The sequence below is a fragment of the Pleuronectes platessa genome, chromosome 16 (assembly GCF_947347685.1).
Source record: "Pleuronectes platessa chromosome 16, fPlePla1.1, whole genome shotgun sequence".
Taxonomy (NCBI): domain Eukaryota; kingdom Metazoa; phylum Chordata; class Actinopteri; order Pleuronectiformes; family Pleuronectidae; genus Pleuronectes; species Pleuronectes platessa.
In genome coordinates, this window is record NC_070641.1 from 8151156 (window position 1) to 8174569 (window position 23414).

A 23414-nucleotide genomic window follows, 5' to 3' on the forward strand; every position below is an offset into this window, starting at 1 on the left:
GAAGCGGATCAGATAGTTCTTCTATACAGATCTCTGGCTAAAGGTGATGGCGCCAGATCCCAAACTAAAGCATCACTTTGGAGATCCTTCTTCGTTGTTCCTGGCCTTAAGATTGGTCCAGTGTTCCATCCAGTGAGATGTCCCCTCAGAAAAACTGTTGTCTTTGGTAAACGGCTTCTCCCATATGAACCTTTATCTCAGTGGACAGACGCAGCTTTTACATTGTTGGAAAAACTGAAAACAGCCGAGGATGAGTCCTTCAACTCAATTCCTGTTGCCACCCCAGAAAATGTTTGTGTGTCAGTGGGACGGTGAAGGACTTTGACTTTAAAAGGGTTTGGTTCAAATGTTAAAGGACTCTGAGCTTAATGCAGGTTATAAAACCTAATGTATGGTTTTACCTGTTGTCATTGTATGTTTAAGTCATTGGTTATTACTTACCATTTGTAATCATTCACCCCATTTGTTGCTTTTTCATCTGTTTTACTGACCGATGAATCCACTTTAATGTGTCTGCTGCAAAAATAAATCAATGGCACATCCATATTTCTACAAGCAGCGCTGTTCGGATGTCAGCTGCTGTTGGAAGAGAATCTGAACACTTGCAGTTCACAGCTGGAGAAACTACAAGCGGAGGAGATATTAGAGTTCAACTGAAATCCCACTTTACAACCAAGATGTTTTAATGGTAGAACCGTTCTGTGTTATTTATCTCCATTTCATTTACCATAATGTTATCTTCATTTGCACAATAACACTGCACTGTGCACAAGAAGCAATATGGAAACATAATATCAATCATCTGGTGCACTGAGTACTTAGGTGGGATTTTAAGGACAGGTGCTGATAGATTAAAGGGAAAACTCACAAGTGCTTCCACACGAGGCACCAGAGGTCACTGTAGGGCTGAACAGATTGATGAGTTGATTATTTTCTTGATTATTAAAGGATTTCATCAAGGGAGGAACACTTATTTCTAGTCACAGCTTAACATCTTTAAATGTTAAGACTAGTCAGACCAATTAAAACTCCAAATTTAAAAAGTGTTATCAAAAGATTTTTGATTAGTTTAGCTATAAAATATTTTTTCGTTGATCAAAATACAGTGGCTTCAGTGAGTTTGACGTTTAATGGATTTGTAAAATTAATTGAATTAAGTGTTATTGAGGCTAGACTGATGCTCAATGATGGAAACTATATGTAAAGGGCCCATATTGTGTAAAATACATTATCTGGGCTTTTACTATCCGAAATGACTTGAATGGGGTCAGTAGGGACCCTCAAAGTATGAAACAGTCACTACGCAGACTTTTTCACTTAGTCCATTCTAAGATACATGTTATCGAAACGTCACGTTTCATACTTCCTCCCCCATCTGAATCATATCATGGGATCGCACTCGTCTCTCAGCCCCACCCACCCAGCCGGTACCAGTCCAGCCTCCAAACCCACATACATTACTCCGTATTGAAACTCCGTTGGGAAACTCCGTACTTTAACTCGGGACGTTACTCCTACCTGGGCCGACTGTCCAGCTAAAACTTGAACATACATGAGGACGGTGTAACCTACCGTTCATTAACTTCCTGTTTTAACCGACTGTAAATATATGGCATGTATCCAAACATAACTTGACTTTCAGCTGTGTTTAGAGTGATTGCACCAGAATGAGACCAGTGATAAGGCTGGTCGCATGTCACTCAAAGTGCAGTCAGCCAATCAGAGGAGGGACTCAAGAGGCAGGCGAGAACAGCCTGTTCTGTCTGCAGTTCCAGAGAGAGGCAGAGGAGAGGACATGGAAATACACATTGCAGCAGTTTTTTATGACTTTACACCACTGCTATATCAATACCTCAAATTAAGTCCCAGAAAGGTGTAAAATATGGGGCCTTTAAGTCTACAACACAACAAAGGGAATGTATTCTGAAGCCACTGTAACTAAATGACTGTGGCTAAATGTGCATGAACAAGATTTGAATAATTCTCCATGGAGCACAATGAGGGAGTGTATTTAGGAAGAATGGTGTTAGAGCTCGGTGGCGGTTCTTTGATGGAACCACGGGTCAGATCATTATTACACTAAAGCGTAATGTTATGTTGCTGAGGATAAAAGAAGCAGGAAAACTGTCCTACAGTTAGCATGATGACACGATGACACTATGTGACATGGTGGAGAAATGGGGCCCGAATTTTCTTCGAGGGACATACTCACTGTACAAAAGAAAACATCAAGCTGTTAAAGGAAAAGGGAATAACATAATAATGATTTTCTTTTAAGTGTGATCTGTATTGAGTTTTTAAGCTCACACGGTGGATGCTCGCCAAATAACCGTGATAAATCAAGGCCAGTTAGCCTCCATTATACTCATCATGTGAACTTGTGAACATTTTCACTGTTAATAGAAGAAATACTGAAAAACTTATGAGCTCAGACAGACGCTAATGGCGTGATAGTGAGATGGAGGCGGATAGATTGAGATGGGGGGGAGCGAGAGAGAGAGGGAGAGAGAGAAAGAGAAAGTGAAGCTTAGCCGGGCTCCGAGGGCCAGCCAGTGATTAAGGGATGGGAGGGATGAACACCAGCCACTGAGGGACTAGTGTCTATCTGTGTGAGTCAATGTGAACGCAGGGCTGAGGAAAAGCTCGGAAACAAGAACCCACTGTCACGGTCTCTTAGCAACCGTCTCTGTCTCCCAGGTGACAGGGACTGACATCACTTCCTGTTGGTGAGAGTATGTATACACAATGTCCAAGTGTGGGGGGGGGGGGATAAGGGAGAAAAAAGAAAAAGACCCGGCACAAACTGATACGTGAATGTGTCATGAACGTGTCTGTGAAGCTGTGCAAAGTTCACGGGCTCCTCTCCCGCTCCCCCGCGCAGTCGGCAGTTTAAGCACCCGAGTCGCCATGCCACGACGGGGTGGCGTTTGTCGGCGTGCAGGAGTTTGACTTGCATGCATGGCTTGTGCAGTGCGAAGGCGCGTTTTCGGAAAAGCAGACTGCGGGCGTATATATGGAGTCTGTTATGCCAAAGGAAACATGGCCAACTGATGCCATCTGGTAGGACTACTTGGCACAAGGGGACTCTGTGGTTCCGCGACATATTGTAGTGGTTGAAATTAACACTGTGACACTATTTGGCAGAAAAAGACACTGTACCATCTCTTACTGTGTCTAAATCAGTCTCTCTCACCTTAAGGGTCCACGCAGCATTCACCCGCGCGCGGGGGGGGCAGGACTCTGGGGTCTCTGGCCCTCTGTCAAAACCACGACATCATGTGCATGTGCATCAACAGCAAAACCTCCTCACAATCAATCATGACTTCTTCAGAGATCTATGCTCCTTAGTTTTATTCAACCCTCAGAAAACAACTTCATCAATAATAAACAGAGGAAAAAACAGAAAAGTAAAATTTCAATAAAAAAAACTAATACTACTTTCCAGATTTCCTTGACAAAATGTAGAAATCTTGAGATAGAAGATTTTCTTCTGAAGCATAACACAGTTCACCGTTTCCACTGGTTTGGCTCCATCCAGTGTGCAACGTGGAGGATTAGCGTCCCGTCGGTTTGACCATTTACAAGAAAAACTAACACTCGCATTGTCTGCCCCTAATTAACTTCAGATGCTCAGTCTCTTGGAAAAAAACGAAGAAATTACTCATGACTTGTTCCTTAATTATGTTGAACATTTGTAGCAATAGAGCAACGGACTGGATGTATCTGGCAAAACTGGCAAATGGCTGCAGAGTGTTCGCTAAAAACCCAGAGTCCACGGCGTTCGGTCAGATAAGGTCCATGAGGATTTCATCTTCCATGGCGCTTGAGACTATGGGCATCCCGGGCTGCGGTACCGCTCCTCTCTGACCCCCGGACATCAGCACGGGACCTGCACGTGGATTTGAGAGGGGGGTCAAGAAAAGAAGAGAAATACATTAGAGGGATTTTCTCTTTATGATTTCAGGAAATCAAACTAAAGTAAGTTAACAAAGAGACTTCAAGGATGATCGTCCACCTGATGAAAGCTCCATCCTGTTTAATTCTGTTTCTGTGATGTCCTGATGTGCTGCTTTTTAAGAATTATGTGCTTTTTCAATATTGTCTTTAACTACACATGAAAAGTACAGCGTCTTCTGTGGATTAAATCATGTCTGTAGTTAAATATAATATTTCCCATCTTTATACAAAATTAACTGTTTTACGTTTGTTTTTTTGTTGAACTCAATGCAGCCATCAGTAACCAATTATTCAAGCTGCTTTCGGACATCAAATGAAGTCCACATATTTTCCTGAAATTTCCTGAGTCAGCCCCCAACTGATACAGGTCAACACCTATAGGTAGTTTACAATCGTGAACAGGGATTTGAAAGGCTTACATGATACGATAATAAACCGACTCGAGCCTCGAAAATCCAGGACAATCAACAATGAATTTAAAATTTTTGTGTATTATTTAGTCGGAAAAACAAACCAGAAGAACTAACAATGAGCGAATATGGACAAGAACTACACAGGTGATGTTAAATTAGTTGGGCTCTCACAAATATATCTTGAAATAAACATAAATAAACTTCATGCATTTCAGTCAAAAGATGGAACATGGAAAAACTGGGTGAAAAAGGTTTGAAGAGATCAAATGTGAAGAACATGTCAAACCACATAGGACGACCATTGACTGACACGGGGCCTGAGGAAACCAATCTGCCTTGTCACTAGCTGTATCTCATCTTCAGTGCATCTTTGTTTGTCTGAGTGGGATCATGGTGCCGGAAAAAACCCATTTCAATCTCAAAATCAATATCTAAACGGACCTTAAGTTCTGCAAACTTGTTCAATCAATGAGAAGAAAAATATTGAATGGAACATCCAACTCAAGCAAGTCTCTGTAGGTGTTACAGATACAGTGAAATTAGAAAATAAAATTGGTAAATTAAATAAACAGTACTTTGCTTAGGACAATATATTAGAGTAATGTAAATATGAAAGCAGTGTAGGTAATAAGATATAAAAGAGCTTTTCTACATGTAACTTTGGGTGACTGATGCGATTCATGTAGTTGTGTTGAGTAAAAAATGACTTATCTCATATGTGTTTATATCCTTTTAGATATCAACCTTATGACCTTTCATTGAGGAGCTTTCCAGTCCTTCTAATAATTTCATGTGAACTTGAATCACATGTTTGAGAACTCCTTCAAAAGGTGTGGGGGTGCATGCTGACCTGCCAGGGGTTGTCTCCACTGGCCCTGCATTTGAGCCCCCCCTCCTGGTGCAGAGTGGACCAACTGCTGCCCTAAACCCTGGTGGGACATTATTCCGGGCATGTGAGACACGCCGCCCTGCTGCGAGGACACAGAGACAGAAGAGCAACGTTAGCTGTGCTGAAACTCTTCTGGAACAGTCATTAACAGTATGAGAAATCCACTAATAAGAAGCCGCTGGCTGCATTCTTACTGGCTGCTGCTGGCTGAGGAGAAGACTGCGAAGCTGTGGATTGGCTCCTGGGTTTGAGAGCCGCAGTATGGGGCCCTGGGGCGGGGCTTGTCCGCCCTGTGCCCCCTGGTTGGATGGAACACCACCGACCGGCGGCTGCTGGTTACCTGGTCCGGTTGCTCTCATTGCCATCTAAAGAAAGCCACACATTTTAACCAGACACAAGATACGGTCACTTTACATTTCCTCTCAATTAATTTACAGAGCACGCAACCCAGACACTAACCAGTGTGTTTACAGACTATCGTGTTATCATTTAGTAAATATGCCAGTGAAACTAAATGAAATTAGAACTCTTACATTTCCAAGCACAGCAAAAAAGTGCCTCTAATGGCAGACCTGACCTGTGAATTCACCAAAACCAGCTTGAACATCACATCAGAACAGGAAATACATGCTTGTGTTTGTGCTTCAAATGAAAAGAAGAGGCGATGGAACAAATATCAGATGGAAGGAAATGTAACAAGACTGCACCTATCATTTAAAATCCATCAGGTGATACAAGAATACACAGAGAATGAGTTGTTTAAAAAAATCTACAGATTTTGGCTATATGTGATCAGCCTTTACATGTTTGAATGTTCTGTGTCAACCACCAAAATACTAACAAGTCGCTGCTTTCAGTCGGAAAGTGATGATCTGGATAATACTGGCATGTTATTACGGATCTTTCCAGGTTTATCTTCACCACCTTAAGGATGAAACTAATGTGTTACACACGTCAGATGTCGTGACCAGGTCTGTCTATCCGGTTGGTTTTGTGTTGCCCGTCACCTCGTGCTCACCAACAAACACTTGCTCTTCAATAACACAAACTCCTGCATGCATGTTATCAATTAATATATTTTGTTCAGAGACATGCTACAAGCAGAACATTCGAGTCAACACATGCTAATAGGAAATTAGATGTACACCAGCATGATGTTGAGCAGTGGGTTTATCAATCAGCCACAACATTAATGCAGGTAAAAGGTTTTAATGTTATGGTTTATCAGTGTATTTTTGTCTCAGACAATGACGTCATGTAATATAACTGAAACTACAGAATATGTTGTGAAGCACAATAATGATTGTTTAGAATGCAGCCATCTGCTACAACATTAAACACAGTTACTGGTTTTAATGCAGTGAGAGACTTTGATTGAACATAAAGAAGCATGTCCACAAACTTAAGAAAAACTGGTTTAGGGCTAGGCAATATGTCTGAAAATATGAAGGATATGTAAATATATCAGTTTTCAATTTCAGTTTTCATATCAAATCGATACTTATTATAAAAAATCTCGTTTTAAGTTTAAAGATTTTTACTCTTAATTGAAAGATGTGGTATTAATCTTTTTACAAAAACTTGCACTTAAACAGTGAAACAAACCTTTTACAAATCTTTCACTCTTTAAAAGTACGTACTCTATGCACAATGTCAAAGCAATATATCTCTATAATGCACTTTGTTATATTGCTATGGATAAAATAAATTGCAGCTATTGTTATTGTTTATTATTCAGCATTATTATTGTTACCCAGCTCTAAACAGGTTTTAATGTAATTTTAAAAGCAGCTTACTAGGTATGTGTGGTTATTTCGAGTTATATATACACTCTATGAGCATACTCTAAAAAAGACAAATACGACAGAAGGACTGTGATGTATGGATGAATATATGTGGTTCAATAAAACCTGCTAATGCATAGTAGAAAACTGAATTATGCTTCAATGGGTTTAAAGCTTTTAAACTTGAGTTCCTGTCCACATTGTATGATAAGAGGCTTCTGAGGGGCTCACCATGTTGTTCTGCCTCTGCTGCTCCTCCATCATAGAAACCTGACTAACAGGAGGCATGCCCACCACCACAGACTGCTTCACAGGACGGATCAGAGAGAAGGAGGAATGGGGGGAGAGTGGTGGAAGTGTGGGGGCAAAAAGGGAGCACAGCGGAGGAGAGTGTTAATAGTTAGACGTGCAGAAAACCAGCGAGCACCGGGGGTAGTAAAGGTGTCAACAATAGGCAGTGAGAGAGGGGGAACTGATGTGGGAGCACAGGCACACATGCCAGCACAGAGTGGGCTCACAAACCTGCTGCTGGACGTTGCCATGGGAGACAGGGATGGGACCAGAGGGCCTGTTGAGGAAGTTCTGGTTCGGTGGGACCTGACCAGGTTGCATTGGTCCACCTGCACCGCCCAGCTGCTGCATGGAAACAGAGAGAATGTGAAACAGGAGGATAGAAGTGGCAACATGCAACATTTCATCACCTTTATTTATCAACTCAGTAGTTGAGCCCAGCTGACTGATGGATGAAACAATATGAGCTTTTTACAGAAAAATCTGTATCTTGCTTTGTTTGCCAATAAGAACTTTTATTCTACAGAATAGTCAATGCAGAGAAGATGTGCATTTATGTTAACATTTCATGTAGAAAAACATATATTTCTTATTCATAATAACGTTTATGGTTGAACCGTATAATATCAATACTACCTTTCTTTGTTGGAAGGGTTGGAATAGGACATTTTAGGAATCATTGCAAATTTGAATATATCTATATCAGTATTGGAAGTTTTCTACTCTCAGTGAGTATCAGTATCCTAACCGGCCACTCTCTACTCAGTATGCATACTCTTCTCAAGTACCACTCTGCCTTACCTCTATCACCATAGATCTCTTTAAGATGCCCATTTCAAATACGTCTTTATTTTCTTGCGTTCGGGGCTAAAAGTGATGGTGTCTCACTACTTTGCTCAAGCACATCATATCAGTTCTCGTAGGACATGAGTATCAAGATCAAGTAACCTGTGCTTTTTATAAACATTCAAATACACAGATTTGTAAAGTGGCAAAATGAATATTAAACTATTAAATTTGAAAAAAAAAAATCAAATATATGAAGAACCTTTAAAACAGAGCAGATCTTTTCTTTATAAAGATGTACAAAGCTTTTTTTTACGGTGTGATGTGGCTCTGCACAGAGGTGAGAGATGATAATATATGAAGTGTACAAACAAGTGTGCTGACTGTGAATTAACACAGTCAGCAGCTGGAATTGCCTTATTGTGTAACTGCTGATATTTGCATCAGAAATCATCCTTTTTTCTTGGAGTCAGTGAAATCGACAGATACGGACATGATTCACATATTCATTAGACTTCAGTCAAATTTACATATTCTGAGGATAAACCATTTCTGATGTTCTTTGTAAATGTCTCACAAAAAAAGTATTTATTTATTTTCCAGCTTTCCATTCTCCAGCTCTGTGGAGACAGGCATGGTTATTTGAGATTAAAAAAATGATGACCCCAACATCTGGATGTGGGTGTGTCCTGTTTCAGCTTGCTACATCAATCTTGTGTGCTCAGACGATGCCAGAAAAACTTAGGAGTGCATGTATGAGTGGACAGGCTCAGTCAAAACGGATTCTGCTCTGACGAATCCATGAGTGAGCGCCCACAACTCAGTTTTCGTCGCCAACGTACCTTCACAAAACGCAGTTCGAGGAAGCAAACAAATATGTAAATTCGACACATTTGCAGCATGTTTTTGAGGTTTTCTGTGTTAACAACATTGAAAGTGTTGCTCTAAATCTGCATGTCCACTCCTTTTGTCGGCGGGCGTACAGATAGAAAGTAAAAATAACCTTGGAGGATGATGATGCACCAGTTCTACTTTAAGCACCTCACGCTGAGGTGATTGCTATTTTGGATTTCACGGTTTTAAAACAAATTGATGATTTACGACTTCAGCTGTCTGCAGTGTAAAAAAATCTTATCAATCCACAGTGGAAGGCAAAGTAAGGAGAAAGGAGGCAACCTGTTGCACTAACTGCCACCAACACACACCTCGAAGTAGGTCCTGACAATCCAGATTTATATTTAAAACAAATATGTATGCACATTTTACTTGGACGGTCCTGGACTTAAAAAGGATTAAAGGAGATTGGAGAAGTTTGATGTTGTTAGCTGTGCTCTGCAGGTACAGTGGTGGGTTGTGTATTTTTCACACAGAGGGGGAGACACAGAGGGAAAAGGGTTTTTCTCTCCTCCTCTGAACCACAAATTATTAACTACAGACTCAGAGAAAAAGGAGATTCATCGAAAAAGTCACCCAGGGACAGCGCTAATGGATGGTGTTTTTTCTGACCGAAAATAACATCTGCTTCTTCTTCTCTTGTGCTGTCTGTGATATATCTCCCGTCTTTAACCCAGTAACCTGTAACATCCTGGATCACGATTTAAAGCCTACATCACTTTTCAGGGTGAAATTATTCAATTTATCCTCGCTGTGAACAGAACAAACTACAATCTCCTTCCTGAAGAATGCCACTCCAGGGCTTTGTACAGAGAAACCTTAACTACTGGTCCAAATTGAAATTTTAATTACGTTAAGATTGCTGTAGCGCTTCCCTATTAGCGATGCAGCACTGAATATGTGATGATACACAAGAGGTAGGGGGAAAAAAAATGTCTTCATTATAATGTTATGTCTTCTGGCTTCTCTAAATGCTCCGATGTTCATACACAAAGATTCAAGTTACATATAGGGCCGACGCGGTTTTACAATGACATAAAATTAGCAGGGTGAGTAAACAAATGCCATCACCACTGACGAGAGCAGACTGCGACAAGAAACGTGATTTAACTCGTGTTAACCAAACAGAAAGCCTCATTCTTTTTTAAACAGAGGAATGCTTCTTCTCTGTGACTGGATGCTGCATTGTCTCACATGCAGCTATGCAATACGCTGGAGCGGAGCAGACGGCTTATCCAGAGGACACATTTTAAATTATCCCGTCTCAAGGGATGAAGATGAGCAGGGACAGGAAAGTGAAGTTCCTCTGCAACGTGGACGAGGCAGCAGTTTGTAACCCGTGATGAACTCAGCACCAGGAACTGGTTCACCTGGTCCGTGGGGGCTGAAAGGACGGGCCTGGATTTGAGATTCCCTTTTCCTGTCCCTTAAGACGGGCCTGAATCGCTGCCACTCCCTCACTTTGCTAAAAGCATCTCATCTACAATTACATCTTGAGAGCCTGGCAAAGCAACATTTGTACTACATTCAAATGTATTTAAAACTGAATCTCAAAGTGCTTTTGCCTTGTTGTTGATATACGATGTATTTTCTAAATTGTGTTACTGTAATGACATTACACTGAACTGGTATTTTGTTAAAAAAAAAACACAGGTCCAGAGGGCTGGGTTTGAAACTAATTTAGTTACGGATAAATCTGCTGATACGTTTTTAAATAATGTTTGGTTTATGAATTTGTATTTGTATGTTAGGCGCAATTTTTAGATGTGAATTTCTGCGTCTGCATCATTAACGTCCCCCCCCCCCACTCGCTGTGAATCCTTCGGAGAATCTCCTGCTGTGTTCTCACATAGAGGCCCTCCACAGCATGTCAGGAGATGATCTGGACTCCAGTGCATCTCTGAAAGCAGCTTAATAAAAGTCCATGTCTTTTTTATTTTAAATAAAACCTAAACTAATGTTGCTTTATGATGATGATGTTATTGTGTGTTGGCACATGGGGGTTTCTTTGAAAAGCGCTCCATTGTGTGAACAGGCTCAAATGAAACTGTGTAATTGCAGCAGCCCGGCCAAAATAAATGTCCATTCCAGACAACATCACCATCGCTTTGACTTTAAAAACACTTGGAGGTAAGTTTCACTCTCAGTTAGCTACAAAACACTACTGAAGATAAATGTAGGAAGGGTTTAGCTGCTTTTGGCTTTAGCTTGAATTTAGTTTCAACAGTTTTCACAGCAGTGCTCATCAGCTTGTATCTGCCACAGTAATAGAATGGTTGATGATGATGACAACAGCTTTGCACTTCAGTTGACATCTAAAAGCTGATAAAGATACTTGTTAAACCTAAAATATTTTGGCTACGTCCATTTCTTAAGGGTGCCATATTTTAGCATTCAGCTCAGGTAAACCTTTTTTAATCCAATGGATTATGTTATTAATTGCACAAAAATGCACTGATGTATTGCATCTATATTCCCATCACCTAAGCATAGGTAATGAGGTGAGAGTGCAACAGTCAGCTAATGCTAACCCCATTAGCCTCCACTAGAGTGAGAGAAGTTAGTGGCTGCTGTGAAGATACTGGGTTCACTAAATGAAATGTCAATAACAATGCACCTTAATGCCTTAAACATTGCACCTCAATTCCCTGGTGCTGCTCTATAATGCCTCCTCATTATCACTTCCCATCGGTCTCTACACACCACATATTCTCCCCCGCACTGAAACCATCCTCTCTTCCCACCACCCCGCTCCACTTCCTCCTGCCATCACCACTCACCGCTCTGTGCTGCTGGACCTGCTTGTGGTTGGTGATGACTTGCCGGATGCCGTTGACGAAACCGCCCTGGTCGTTGGGAATGAGGCCCATGAATATTCTCTTCTTGGATGAATAGAGCAGCATCAGCACCCGCACCTCACAGGGCGACGTAGTGTGGGGGAAGTGGACGCAGCCAGCCTGCCGGGGGGGGGGGGGGGGGGTTCACAGGGCAGATTAAGACCTTGACATGGGACTCTTGTGTGATTATGGGATGGGGTCGAGCTTGGGGACATAACCTCCTCCTGAGCTCCTTGGCTCAATCAAACATATCGGTTTTATAAATTGAATGGAAATGGTATTAATTTAATTCATACAGTGCTTTCCCTAGGCCGTAAATCAAATTGAGGCAGAGCTCAGCTGGACTGAATACTATTAATGCTATTTCTCAATGGTGTTACCTTATTAACAATGCACCGCACTGACAAAACCCCTATCATTATGCTAGCCTTCTGGAACTGAATCAGAACTAAACAATTATAGCTTTTTTTTTGTCTGAACTGATGGCAAAGCATATTTAAAAATCCTATTATCTAGCCTGAATGTGACTGAACGTATGGCCTGGAACCCCCTCTAGAGTCTGGAACACAACACTGCAACACACATTCAGGACAGAGGTGGGAGCTGCACTCATTTGTCACTCATGGAAAATGTATTGAGGCACACTGAATGATGCATAAGACGAGGGACACGGAGAAAATGCACATTTGAGGTTCAGCAAGAGGACAAGTGATTAAAAACTTACGAAACCACTGGCCATAATGCGGTAGAGGCCTTTAAGCGACTCCAAGTCTTTGTTGGTGAAGAGAAACTGAACCATTCGAGAGTTTCTGAAGAGGTGACCTAAGGTTGTCTAGAAAGAGAGCAGGGGAGAAATGACTTAGTTATGCATCATTTATAAAGAAATCACTGCTGCAAACAAGAGTCGGCAGAGCACTTTCACAAAATGAAAAAAATAAAACATTTCTCACTAGTAACTGCTGTGGAATCAGCTGCATAATAAGCTTCTGGGGCCACTGGTCTGTGTTTCTGTATGGAGAAACAAATTGGACAGCAATTTCAAAATTGTTTTAAAAAATGTATAATTTTATACAGATCAGGTTGAGTATTTCAGTGACTACTCACAGATTTTCACCCTGGTTCACATGTACTTGACATGGCAGAGAACGCGTTAGTTTGGTGGCTGAATCCATTGATGAGGCTTTAGGCTTCTGCAGGGAATTGATTCAGAGGGGAATGGGTGTGGAATGAGACAAATTGAAAATTAGGAAGCGAGTCTGAAAACAAATACAGGGGTAACATTTCTTTACAAGTACCTCACAGGGTTTTGAGACAAAAAAAAACAAATCTCTTTGAACTTATTTACTATACAATTATAGACACATTACTAAGATACTACTGTGCTCAGTAAAGACAAGGAAGTTATGACATAAATACAAATATGGCTAAAATCGAAGTCACTGGAAAATGAAAACAAGTTTTAAAAAGAAAATCCTCGATCTGCCCCGTGATCTAGACCTGCACCGAAATAGATTCTTCCCAGAACCATACCACATCCATTAAAGGCCTTTTTGTCGACTTTGGCACCTCTGTGGACAAAAGCGGTGTTGTTTCCACTGTCACCTGTCATAAAAACCTTGAAACAGACAGCATGTGCATTTTTTTGGGAAAAAGGGAAAAAAGACAAACATGTAGCAAGTTCAAGACACACACCAAGAAAACACTGCGACACGACAAGGACTAAATCAGTTTACAGCCTCTGGCAAAAGAACAGGGTTATCCAGCTCGAGATTTTAAGATTACGATGTGGTCTGTAGCACGCTAGCTGTTAATGAAGTGTTTACTAAAGCATGTTCAACATGATCCCTGGACTCCAGCAAGAGTGTCACTCCTTCTGTTTGGAAAATGTATGGGCAGGGCCGCAAGGTGCTGCTGGTGACACTGCAGTAACACCTCTGCTATGTGTGGATAAGGTTGCTGTATTGTGTGTGTCCGAGCGTGATAATCAATGTTCGCTGGAGGTCTGGATGAGGAACGACATCTGCGAATCAAACATCAAGGTTCTCTGCAGGAATAGGCTTGATTGCTCAGTCATGGTAAGGGAGAGGAGAGCCTGTCCCTAAGGTTAAATGGCTCAGGGTCCAATCAGCATTGATGGAAACATGACACCCAGGTGAGCGCTCCCTGGGCAAAACACTGAGGTGAGACAGTGCTACAGCTTATGGTGCATTTGTGATGTCAAACATGAATCACCAGGGTAAACAGAAATGCAAACTCCGCAACGTTCAATGGGAAGGGAGTTTATCTCCTTCTCTAGCTAGTTTACCCATGTTTAAAAAACATTCGTATACCCACTAATCTTGGTGTAATACACGGGTACAGGACACTGGGATTGTCTGAGGGAATATTTAGTATTTTCTCAACCGGCCTAGGAAGAGTTTGAGAATATAGCAGATAATAATCATAAATGAGCTGCACTCTTCACCCCTCTGCCCCTGTGACCTCAATTAGGACAAGCAATTAAAATAAGGATGGATGGGTGCACTTTTACAGACGTGCAGATAACCTGTTCTTAAGCAAGATGTCAAAAATCACAAAAGAACACGTCTGTGCAGCAATCCTACTGGGAATCATTCCATCACTCTTAATCTTCAGAACATCAATAAAGGATCAATGCTCATCAATCAAATATTAGTCAGACCTACTGTACGCCCTGTGCCGTCTATGCAATATGCTAGGATTTCTATGCGGACAAATAGATTACTTATTTGGAGGAGGATGAACAGTGACTAAACACATCTCCCTTCAGTTATAGGTGGGACAAAATAAAAGAAGCACATTCTGAAACGTTATTGCAGGGCAAAATCTTTGCAGAATCAACAGATTGAAATTCAGCCAAAACATCATCATACTGATAACACTCTGAAGAGTTAACAGCAGATTACGAGCAGCGTTACCTTCTCCTATTCTTCCCTCTCAGGCCATTTTGCGACTGTACATTTTAATTTGCTAGATTTAGAGTTTCCTGAGCTTTCCATTCTTATTGCGGTCCATTTAACCGACTTAAATAATTTTTGACAAAGAAGATGAGAGGATGAGGGTGTAGTCGATAGAGGGGATTGATCCGAGTCTGTCCTACCCAACACAAACACTTAAAGGCCTTACGAGTGTCGCATAAAAGCCATTTAACATCCACTCTCCAAGATCAGCACAGCGACTGTAAACTAAATCAATTTGACCTTGAGCTAAACCAATAGAAATAGGATGGCATAATGATGTGCAATTAATCACAGTGCATAACAATCAATGACCAACGATTATTAAAGACATACCACAGTGGTGATGATCACAGTATGTTGGCAGAGGAGTCGATACCAACTCAAGTTTTGATTTCAGCTTTGTACTACAGGCAGCTGGGACATCAGGCCAGGAAAGTTAATTAAAAATAAACAGTTTGATGTTTTGGGGAAATATTCACTTTACTGCCGAGAGTAGGATGAGAGGATCAATACCACTCTCTTATCTGTCTGTTAAATATAAATCTGGAGCCAGAAGCTTGCTAGCTTAGCTTAGCATTAAGACTGAAAAACTGTCTGTAGGTGACAAAGTCGACCTGCCAGTGCAGCTCAAATCCAGTTCCCAACTAATTCCATTGGGAAATTCCATTCTTTGAAGGTATCAGACATTCTGTTAGTGGGAGTCAACTTTCACTAAAAAGGATCTATTTAAAAAATAGACTTTACTGAGTGTTACCTCTTGCCACTCGAGAACGCCAGTCCATGCAACAATCTTATTGGCTACTCCTTGCTGCTGTCCAATTGCATTGCTTTGAGGTCCTGACACACCAGGCTGTCAAAAGAAATAGAAGAGGAGGTGGTTACATGTTGTCAACAGCTGCAATTTAAGAACCTCTACCTGTCAAACACTTTTGTTGAAGCACATATTCATAAAATAAATTATATTTCACATTAAGTTAATAATACAAAGCATGTCATTCTGCAGAGTGGATTAAAGTTGAACATCATTCAATATTAGGTTTGGCTCATTTTAGACGGTTTAACCAATATTTAAATAAAACTCATGTTCTTCTACTAGAAAGAAGATTCAATGAATGAATTTGAGAACAGAAAGAAAACAATGACTGTACCCTCTGTGCTTTTCTAGTGAAAGTGGAACATGTTCTGGTTTTGATCTGATCGTACTACTAACATTTAAAATTCATTTTGATATCAGACTTCAGACAAGTGTGTTCGTCTGCAAATTCCGCTCTCGGCTGCTGGTGATACAGCATCACAGATCAGTGAAGTCTTGGTTTTACTGACTCAAGACTTAAGCTGGGCCATTTCCATTCAAATATATCAATACGACTTAAGCATTAATATTGTTTACAAGGGGGTGAAAACAGCAAAGCAAGTCTTCCAGTTTAAAGGTTTAGAGGAGCTTCCTTTAACCTAGAAATTATATTTGTTTCTACATAGTAGATCTTTTATATTCACAATGTAAGACAAAGGGGACAGAATCTACAGTCCTCGTTCTGTGCAGGTTCAGTTGAAGGTAGCATCTGGTTTTAGCAGTCTGAGCGAATCAAATCAAGCCAGTTTCTTCCAAGTTACTGAGTCTTTTGTACAAATTCCTGCAATGCGTTACGATCCTTCAACTACTGCTCCTCAAGAAAACACAGAGAGGAAGCACAGAGGGAATCTGGCACTTGAATAGATTAGGGGATTGCTTTAAGACCAGTATAGACAGGAAGAAGGATTACAGCAACCAATCACCGATACGGGAAACTTTAAAAAGTGTTAACGTATACTTTAAGGCTCTGGCTCTAGGTTCTGCTTTTTGTTATGTTTTGGATATATATAAATTTAGGTTCAGGAGTTCAAGTGATAAAACAATATGTGACAATGGCTATATATTGAGTTAGGTGGTGTTAAGCTACTGTTCCGGAAGTTTTAACAAATGGTATAATTTCATTAGTTTAATAATATTGATTCTTGTCAGAACATACCATGTTGGGCTGCACTGAAGGCGCTGTGGGCTGATTCACTGAGGGCTGCTGCTGAGGTTGCTGCTGCGGTTGCTGATTGGGTATCGGCTGCCCTGGGGGTGGGACCGGCTGCTGCTGATTTGGAGGAACCTGTTGCTGTGGCATCATAGGCTGCGATGACGTGGTGACCGTTGATATGCTGGGCTGACTGAGCTTCACCCCAGGGACTGATGGGATGTTTTGCTGACTGTTGAACGGGGGGCCTTGATTGACCATTCCTGGGACTGGAGGAGGAGAGAGAAAAGGTTTAGTCAGAACATACACTATATATATTTAAAAACATGAACATTATTGATGGTAAGAGACAAAAAAGCTATGATGCCCCAAAACAATCAATACTGTCAATTTTTTTCTGTCATTCTGGGCAACAAGTGAATCATCTAAATATGCAGAATCTATACATCGATACTATTTTAAGAAAATATTGTCCAGTAAGAGAGAGCATACAGTAAAAAGCACAAACTTTAAGTCACACTAAAAGTACGTTAACACAGAGGCAAGGAAACTAAAATGTTGGCGAACATGAATTGTTCACAGACGCCCACAGAATCCACAGGTAACTTACAGCGACTCTTCTGGACGTTGGCTGCCTCCACAGCCATCTGTGCAGCCACCTGAGCTGCACTCATGGCAGCCGAATTCTGTCAGCAAGCAGATGCAGAGTAAAACAAAGAAGGGTGAAACTTTTGGGGAAGGAACTTAAACACCACAGTCTGAAACTGAGCCAAAAGCAAGCGGTAGGAATTAAGTCTCCAGTCAGCCTTGCGCTGTATGGCTTCTTGCCCATTACCTGATAAGGGTGGGGTGTGTTTATGGGTAGAGGGGGCTGTGAGGGTCCAACGAGAGGCTGAGAGACAGGGAGCGGCTGAGGAGGAAGGACGGGTTTGAGCGGTCCGGGTCCTACACCTGAGGAAACTGGAGACAGTCAATAATAGATGCTTAGTGCTGAGTTTTGCAAGGCAAACTTGAGAACATTTAGAATTCACAGTGTTAGAGTACAACAGTGCCTCATTATAGGTAAAAAATAACACATAGTTATCAGGGAATTCTCTATTCATCTCTAAAAAGTGTAGGAGTAGCCAATGGGAAGAGCTCAAAATGGTTTTATTTATAACAATGGGAACTAACGCGAACTTAACACATTTTTTTTTATATCTCCTGCAGCAATTAACAGATGTAAAATTAGCAACTGGTGATGTAAAACCAGATTTTATCGGGATGTGATTAAAGGAAACTGGCAAGAATAAAACAAAAAACAAAATCAGAGTGGAAGTCGGGTTTACTCATGTCAATTGAAGCCTGAAGAAGTAGAAAAAAGCAGAGTACTGTGCTAAGAAAAATGGAAAACTATAAAACTCCATTATTCTGCGTACTGCTAGAGAAAACAGTACACTAAATTGAATCATCAATTCAAAAATAAGATCTCTACCTAAGAAGTTGTCTTCTGTCTTTATACTGTACTTGAGTTAAGTTAAAAAAGTCTACATTTTCATCAGGCCAGAAGCACTTGCAAAGCTTGGGGAGTTTTTGAGTATGTTCAAGCCATAAAAAATGCGATTCAAATTTCCTGAATAATCAAACGAAAAGCAATAGGGCTAATCAGTGAAGATATATTATTAAGCATGTCCTCACAGTCTAATGCAATCTTGTTCCTTTCAGAGGACATTTCAGAATGATAGAGGTTTAAATCATTGTTTCTCACCAGGTAGTGAAATTCCTCTGACTAGGACCATGTGGAAAGGGTCCTGACTGTAGTCTGGATGGGGTTCAACCACGCCAACTCCAGGAGACGCCCGCTCAAACAACGACCTGAGAGCCGGCAGCTTCCGAGGAGCCACCACTGAGAAGTGAATTCCTTTCTAAGAAAAGTATGAAAATAAAAACACCTTTAATGAAATGAAATAATGTTGTTCTATAATAAGCTAACACAGCCAACAACAAAACAAAATTCTAAGAATATGTATAATAAAAATAACGATGCACTTAATTTTGAAATAAAAGTGCCTAATGGAGAAAATATCACTCAGAACTTACATCTCTGATGATTTTGACCAAGTTTTCTGCTGTGCAGCCGGTGTAGCTGACACTCTCCACAGCAGGGAGCAGATAAGGAGGAGAGTTACACAGCAGCACGCACACCTTGTGGGTTTGACCTCTGGAAAAGGCAAAAAGAGAAAAGGCAAATAGATGAGATTTTCCCCATGACTAGTGTCCCTATAAGAGTTAAGTACCAACTGCTACTATGATAATTACTTTACTTTATTATGACCAAACAGGACAAACTTCTAAAGTGCAATAGGCTGAGTGATGCATAGTTGTTTAAAGATAACTTTGTAAGGAGTGTGTAACAGAGAGACTGTCTTACATTTGCTCCCTCATCTTCTTAAAATCATCAAAGAGTTGCAGGGCCACAGAGAGGCCCTCTGCAATTAGACTACAACTTTCTGCTCCACCTCCCATGAACCTGTGTGGAAAAAAACAGATAATATTTAACCATTTATAATGTCTGCTTTCAATCGATTAGAGTTAGGGTTACATCCACTTCTTAATATTTAATTAGATAATAGATGTATTACTGGATGCTGTCGATCCATGAGACAAACTCAAAGGCAGAGCTTGTTGGTGCGTGGCATTGGACGTATGACTCAGGAGCACAGTCCACTGTGTTGAACACCACAAGGCCATACTGTGTTCCTCCATACTTGAACAGCAGAAAAACAGTTTATTAGTCACATTCAAAAAACACTTATTAAACTACCCATTACATTTTTTGTTATAGTAAAAAGGACAAAAAAAACTCACATCTCCACCAAAATCTGTTTCTGCTGGGGGCCCTCCATTGAAATATCTATGGTAAACAAAAATCAGAAATAAATCAAAACATAAATAATACATGAATAAAAAATGAATTTCTGAGAACCGGAGTGCCGCTGTGTCCTTACTCAATAGCTGGAAGAATGTAATTTTTCCTTAAGGATTCAAAGTAGGGTCCAAGGTTCGCTGTCCCTTCGATGACAAACACCACATCGGCCACCTGGTTGGTCCCAGGCTTAGCTGACGGCTCCATGAGTGTCGAACCTGCCACCATGGAACTGGACAAAGAAGGAGCAGATTTGACATGTAATGAAATGCCTCCCTAGAAAATTCATTCATCTGTTATGTTGATTATCGGCAAAGAAAAGGAACAACGGGGAGAGACGAGCAGCAGCATCAAATCTTTTCAGCATTCAGTGACACTAACTACATTGAACGACTGGATCATTGGAACCACAATTGGATGTGTCTAAGCTCTCAATTAAGGGAAAGCTCATTTTGATGAATAAACCTTTTGCGGGGACTCAGTGATTTAAACTGGTCACATCTCCCTTGACAAGTCACGGAGAGAAATTCTCATGTCAGTTTAAATTAACAGTGCACTATCCTGAATAGAAAAGCACATGAGTGATTATAACATTTAAAGTTGAATTACAAAAACAGCAGTTCAATCAAATTGGTAACATTTTCAACCAGGTATATTTTTTATATCAACAGAACATCCAGGTCTTTGGTTTGCTGGGATATCATTGATTATCTCAAGTAGCATCACAGCATGGTCAGACCAAAGCACGTATGTGTTGATGGGCTGGGAAAGATCCCGTTTAGATACATATCAATTTAATTTCGTTCAGCACACTTACATCACTGTTTATAATGAAGTAATGAGCCTGATGATTTGACATGGAACTACCCAACATGCTTTGCGATACAAGTTGAAAAATGGAGCCAGTGCATCTTATGGGACATTTTATTCCTCTGATGGCTATAAAACCAAAAGTATCACACGTGTAATCAAAGTTTGACTTTTGCACTGTAACCGCTTCCTGTTCCTGATAATGTGATCCTACCTAGTGTCATTTGTGGATTAGGTTTGTGCGTATTTGTTGTTCCCAAAAGTTAGTGAGCACTGGGGCTAGCATGCTAACAAGCTAGCGTCCACCCTAGCACCTAAGACAAAGCAATAATGTCCTTATGACTGATATTACCTATCTATTCACGCGCACACGAAATACAATAAGAACGCTGCGCGTCCACAACAGGGTTTTGACGGTGGTTTGAGGGTAAACGTCAGGGTACGATTTGAACTAACTCAGCTAAAGCAGCCTGAGCTAGCCAGCTAGCATCCGGGTGGTACATGCTGTGCACTGACCTGATGGTGAGCGGCCGCTAATGGAGACTCGGGCTCAGAAAACACACAAAATTAAGGAAAAGCAGAGCTTGAATCGACAGTAGACTGAAGCGGAACAGCTAGCATCAGCCATTTGTTGTATTTATGACGGAAGTGACACAAAGACACGCCCATAAAATATGACGTTGGGGTCATCTTGTCCGTCTCTTGTGCAGATAAGACGCACCGGGGCGGAGTGCTGCCACCTACTGTTTAAAGTCTGCAATCAAGATGGATGCAAAACAAAAAGGCTGATTCAAGGATGTTTGTTAAATGCTGCTCATCACAAGATTATAACAATAATAACATACATTGGGTTGTTTGATTATTTAAATGTTGATTTCACTGATTTGCTGTCTTGCTTATTGTGAGGCACTATGCAACCATGTTTGAAAAATGTGCTGTCTATAAATAAATTTTACAATGTTATATTGATTCGGATCAATAGAGCTCTTACCTTGGGAAAATCTGTGTAAAATCATGCTGCAAACTATCAAAGTGGAAACTTGTTTTTATCATGGGGCCAAATGTATTTTATTGAAGACCACAGGCATCCACTATCCTGTTTTTATTGGCCAGCAGGATCCATTCAATTTAAAGCATCTCTGTGTCATGGTTGTGATAATGCCACATTATCATCCCTTTCAAATTTATTTATTTGCACTTTTAAATACCAAAAAGGGCTTGTCATGACACATACAATGTATTACATTGAGATTTGCAAAATGTAAAGGAAAATATTTTTTCTAAACATAAAAAAATAAAACAGGTATACACAGGTATAGAACAAAATATATACTGCTCAGAGACAGTGCAGTATATATGAATAATGGTTACAGATGTGAAAATATGGCAGTGGCCTAAAGAATAGCTTGGAAATCTGCTCGGCGGTTGTTCGCGATTCTTGGTGCATTAAAGTTTACACTTTTGTTAGGCTTTTTGCCTCTGGGCAGTAAACACAACTGTCTCAGAAGAACTGACATCTGGACGGTTCACAAAATAGGATATTTTGTTTTGGCCCCCAACCATCCAACAGTAAAGTTTAGTTGTTAATGTCTTTTATGAACAGAGAGAAAATGCATAGAGGTCTGAGAAGTGGTGTGATGTGTTCCCCTTTCTTGAATAGGCTCATTGTCAGTGACTTTTTGTAAAGACCTCCAAAGACACAATGAGCAGCCAAACATGTTTTAAATTGAAATTTGCAATGCTTTTTCAAGAGACCATATCTACAATCTCTTTGAATATAATTTGGTAAGAAAATTAACTCAGTTAAACTGTAATGTGCAGCCCTTCTGTATTTGAGGGGGCTATTTATGCATGTGCATCCAGTGAAGTTGAATTGATTTCAAGTCTATTTGCATTTTTCTGACATCAGATGATGACATTGAATGAAGCTGGGAAGCGCCAGGTCATCACTCATACAGTATTATCTTGGATTAAACCTTGAAACCTCACTCTTTGTAAGTGCTCCTCGGGTGGCATCAGTCATTGCAAAGGTCATCTGTTATCGTATCTGCTTCAAATCCATCTAATGGCCATTCTGAGGCAGACAGGGCAGAGGGCCAACAGATGACTTTCGACAAGGGTAAAACTGGAAATCTGTGCAAGACATTTAAAATCCTAAATGACTGTGAAAAGATTGCATTGCATTAACCATTGACTTTTAAATTATTGCAATGACAGAGGCATGATATACAATTCAGTTTTGCTCTGCTGACCCAGTGAAGATCATTTACAGATGTGAGGTTATATACAAATCGAACTGCTGCTGGTGTGATGCTCGACCTGAAGGGGAGAGAGAAACCTGACATGTTGCTGGCATTACGTGAAGAGCAGCAGAATAGATGCTGCTACAGGACCTGCTGGATACCCAGCCCCTGCTCAAGATTGACCTTGAGTATGTTTCTTGCATAGAAAGCAGGGCGATGTGAGAAATATGCACCATTCAAAGACTAAAATATTCTGGACAAAACATGTAGAAAACTACGGGTGTCGGCTTGAGATTTGCTGACAGCAAACCTAACCTTAAGTCCTGTGAGAGACATTCATTGGTGAAATAAAATGTTTTATGGATAACAGGTCATACTGTTCCTTCTTGTTTGAAACAGCGTTCTCAGCAGAAACACTGGAGGTTTCAAAATGCTGTTGAGCCAGATCTCCAGGAGATGTCAGCAAATATCTACAGTAAATACAGTAGATGCCGGTTCTTGCTGTTACATATGGTTACTCATAGGGCCTTGCAATCCCATGAGCCGGAAAGCCTTGAGATGGATCTATCTTTAGAATGTATGTGTTATGTTTAGACTAAGTAAAGTTACATAAAGGAATAGCTC

At 40.7% G+C, this 23414-nt stretch overlaps 1 protein-coding gene across 7 annotated transcripts; it reads right to left on the reverse strand.

Annotated features, from left to right (window-relative positions):
- Nucleotides 1-3319: 3319 nt before the first annotated feature.
- Nucleotides 3320-21202, reverse strand: med25 (mediator complex subunit 25). Of its 7 annotated transcripts, none has more exons than XM_053443906.1 (20): nt 21064-21202; nt 19820-19969; nt 19680-19725; nt 19454-19578; nt 19243-19341; nt 18912-19032; nt 18580-18736; nt 17668-17792; nt 17443-17518; nt 16839-17101; nt 15584-15679; nt 12956-13038; nt 12802-12859; nt 12576-12683; nt 11795-11971; nt 7566-7679; nt 7275-7349; nt 5454-5624; nt 5221-5341; nt 3320-3889 (listed from the first exon to the last, which is right to left on the reverse strand). In XM_053443906.1, the coding sequence occupies exons 2-20, from the start codon at nt 19963-19965 to the stop codon at nt 3786-3788; spliced, it is 2265 nt and encodes a 754-aa protein (XP_053299881.1). In that variant the 5' UTR covers nt 19966-19969; nt 21064-21202; the 3' UTR covers nt 3320-3785. The 7 variants fall into 7 exon arrangements, with proteins under 7 accessions (XP_053299881.1, XP_053299883.1, XP_053299882.1 ...); XM_053443908.1 differs by having other exon boundaries at nt 7275-7346; nt 7566-7676; nt 12956-13041; XM_053443907.1 differs by having other exon boundaries at nt 7566-7676; nt 12956-13041.
- Nucleotides 21203-23414: the final 2212 nt, after the last annotated feature.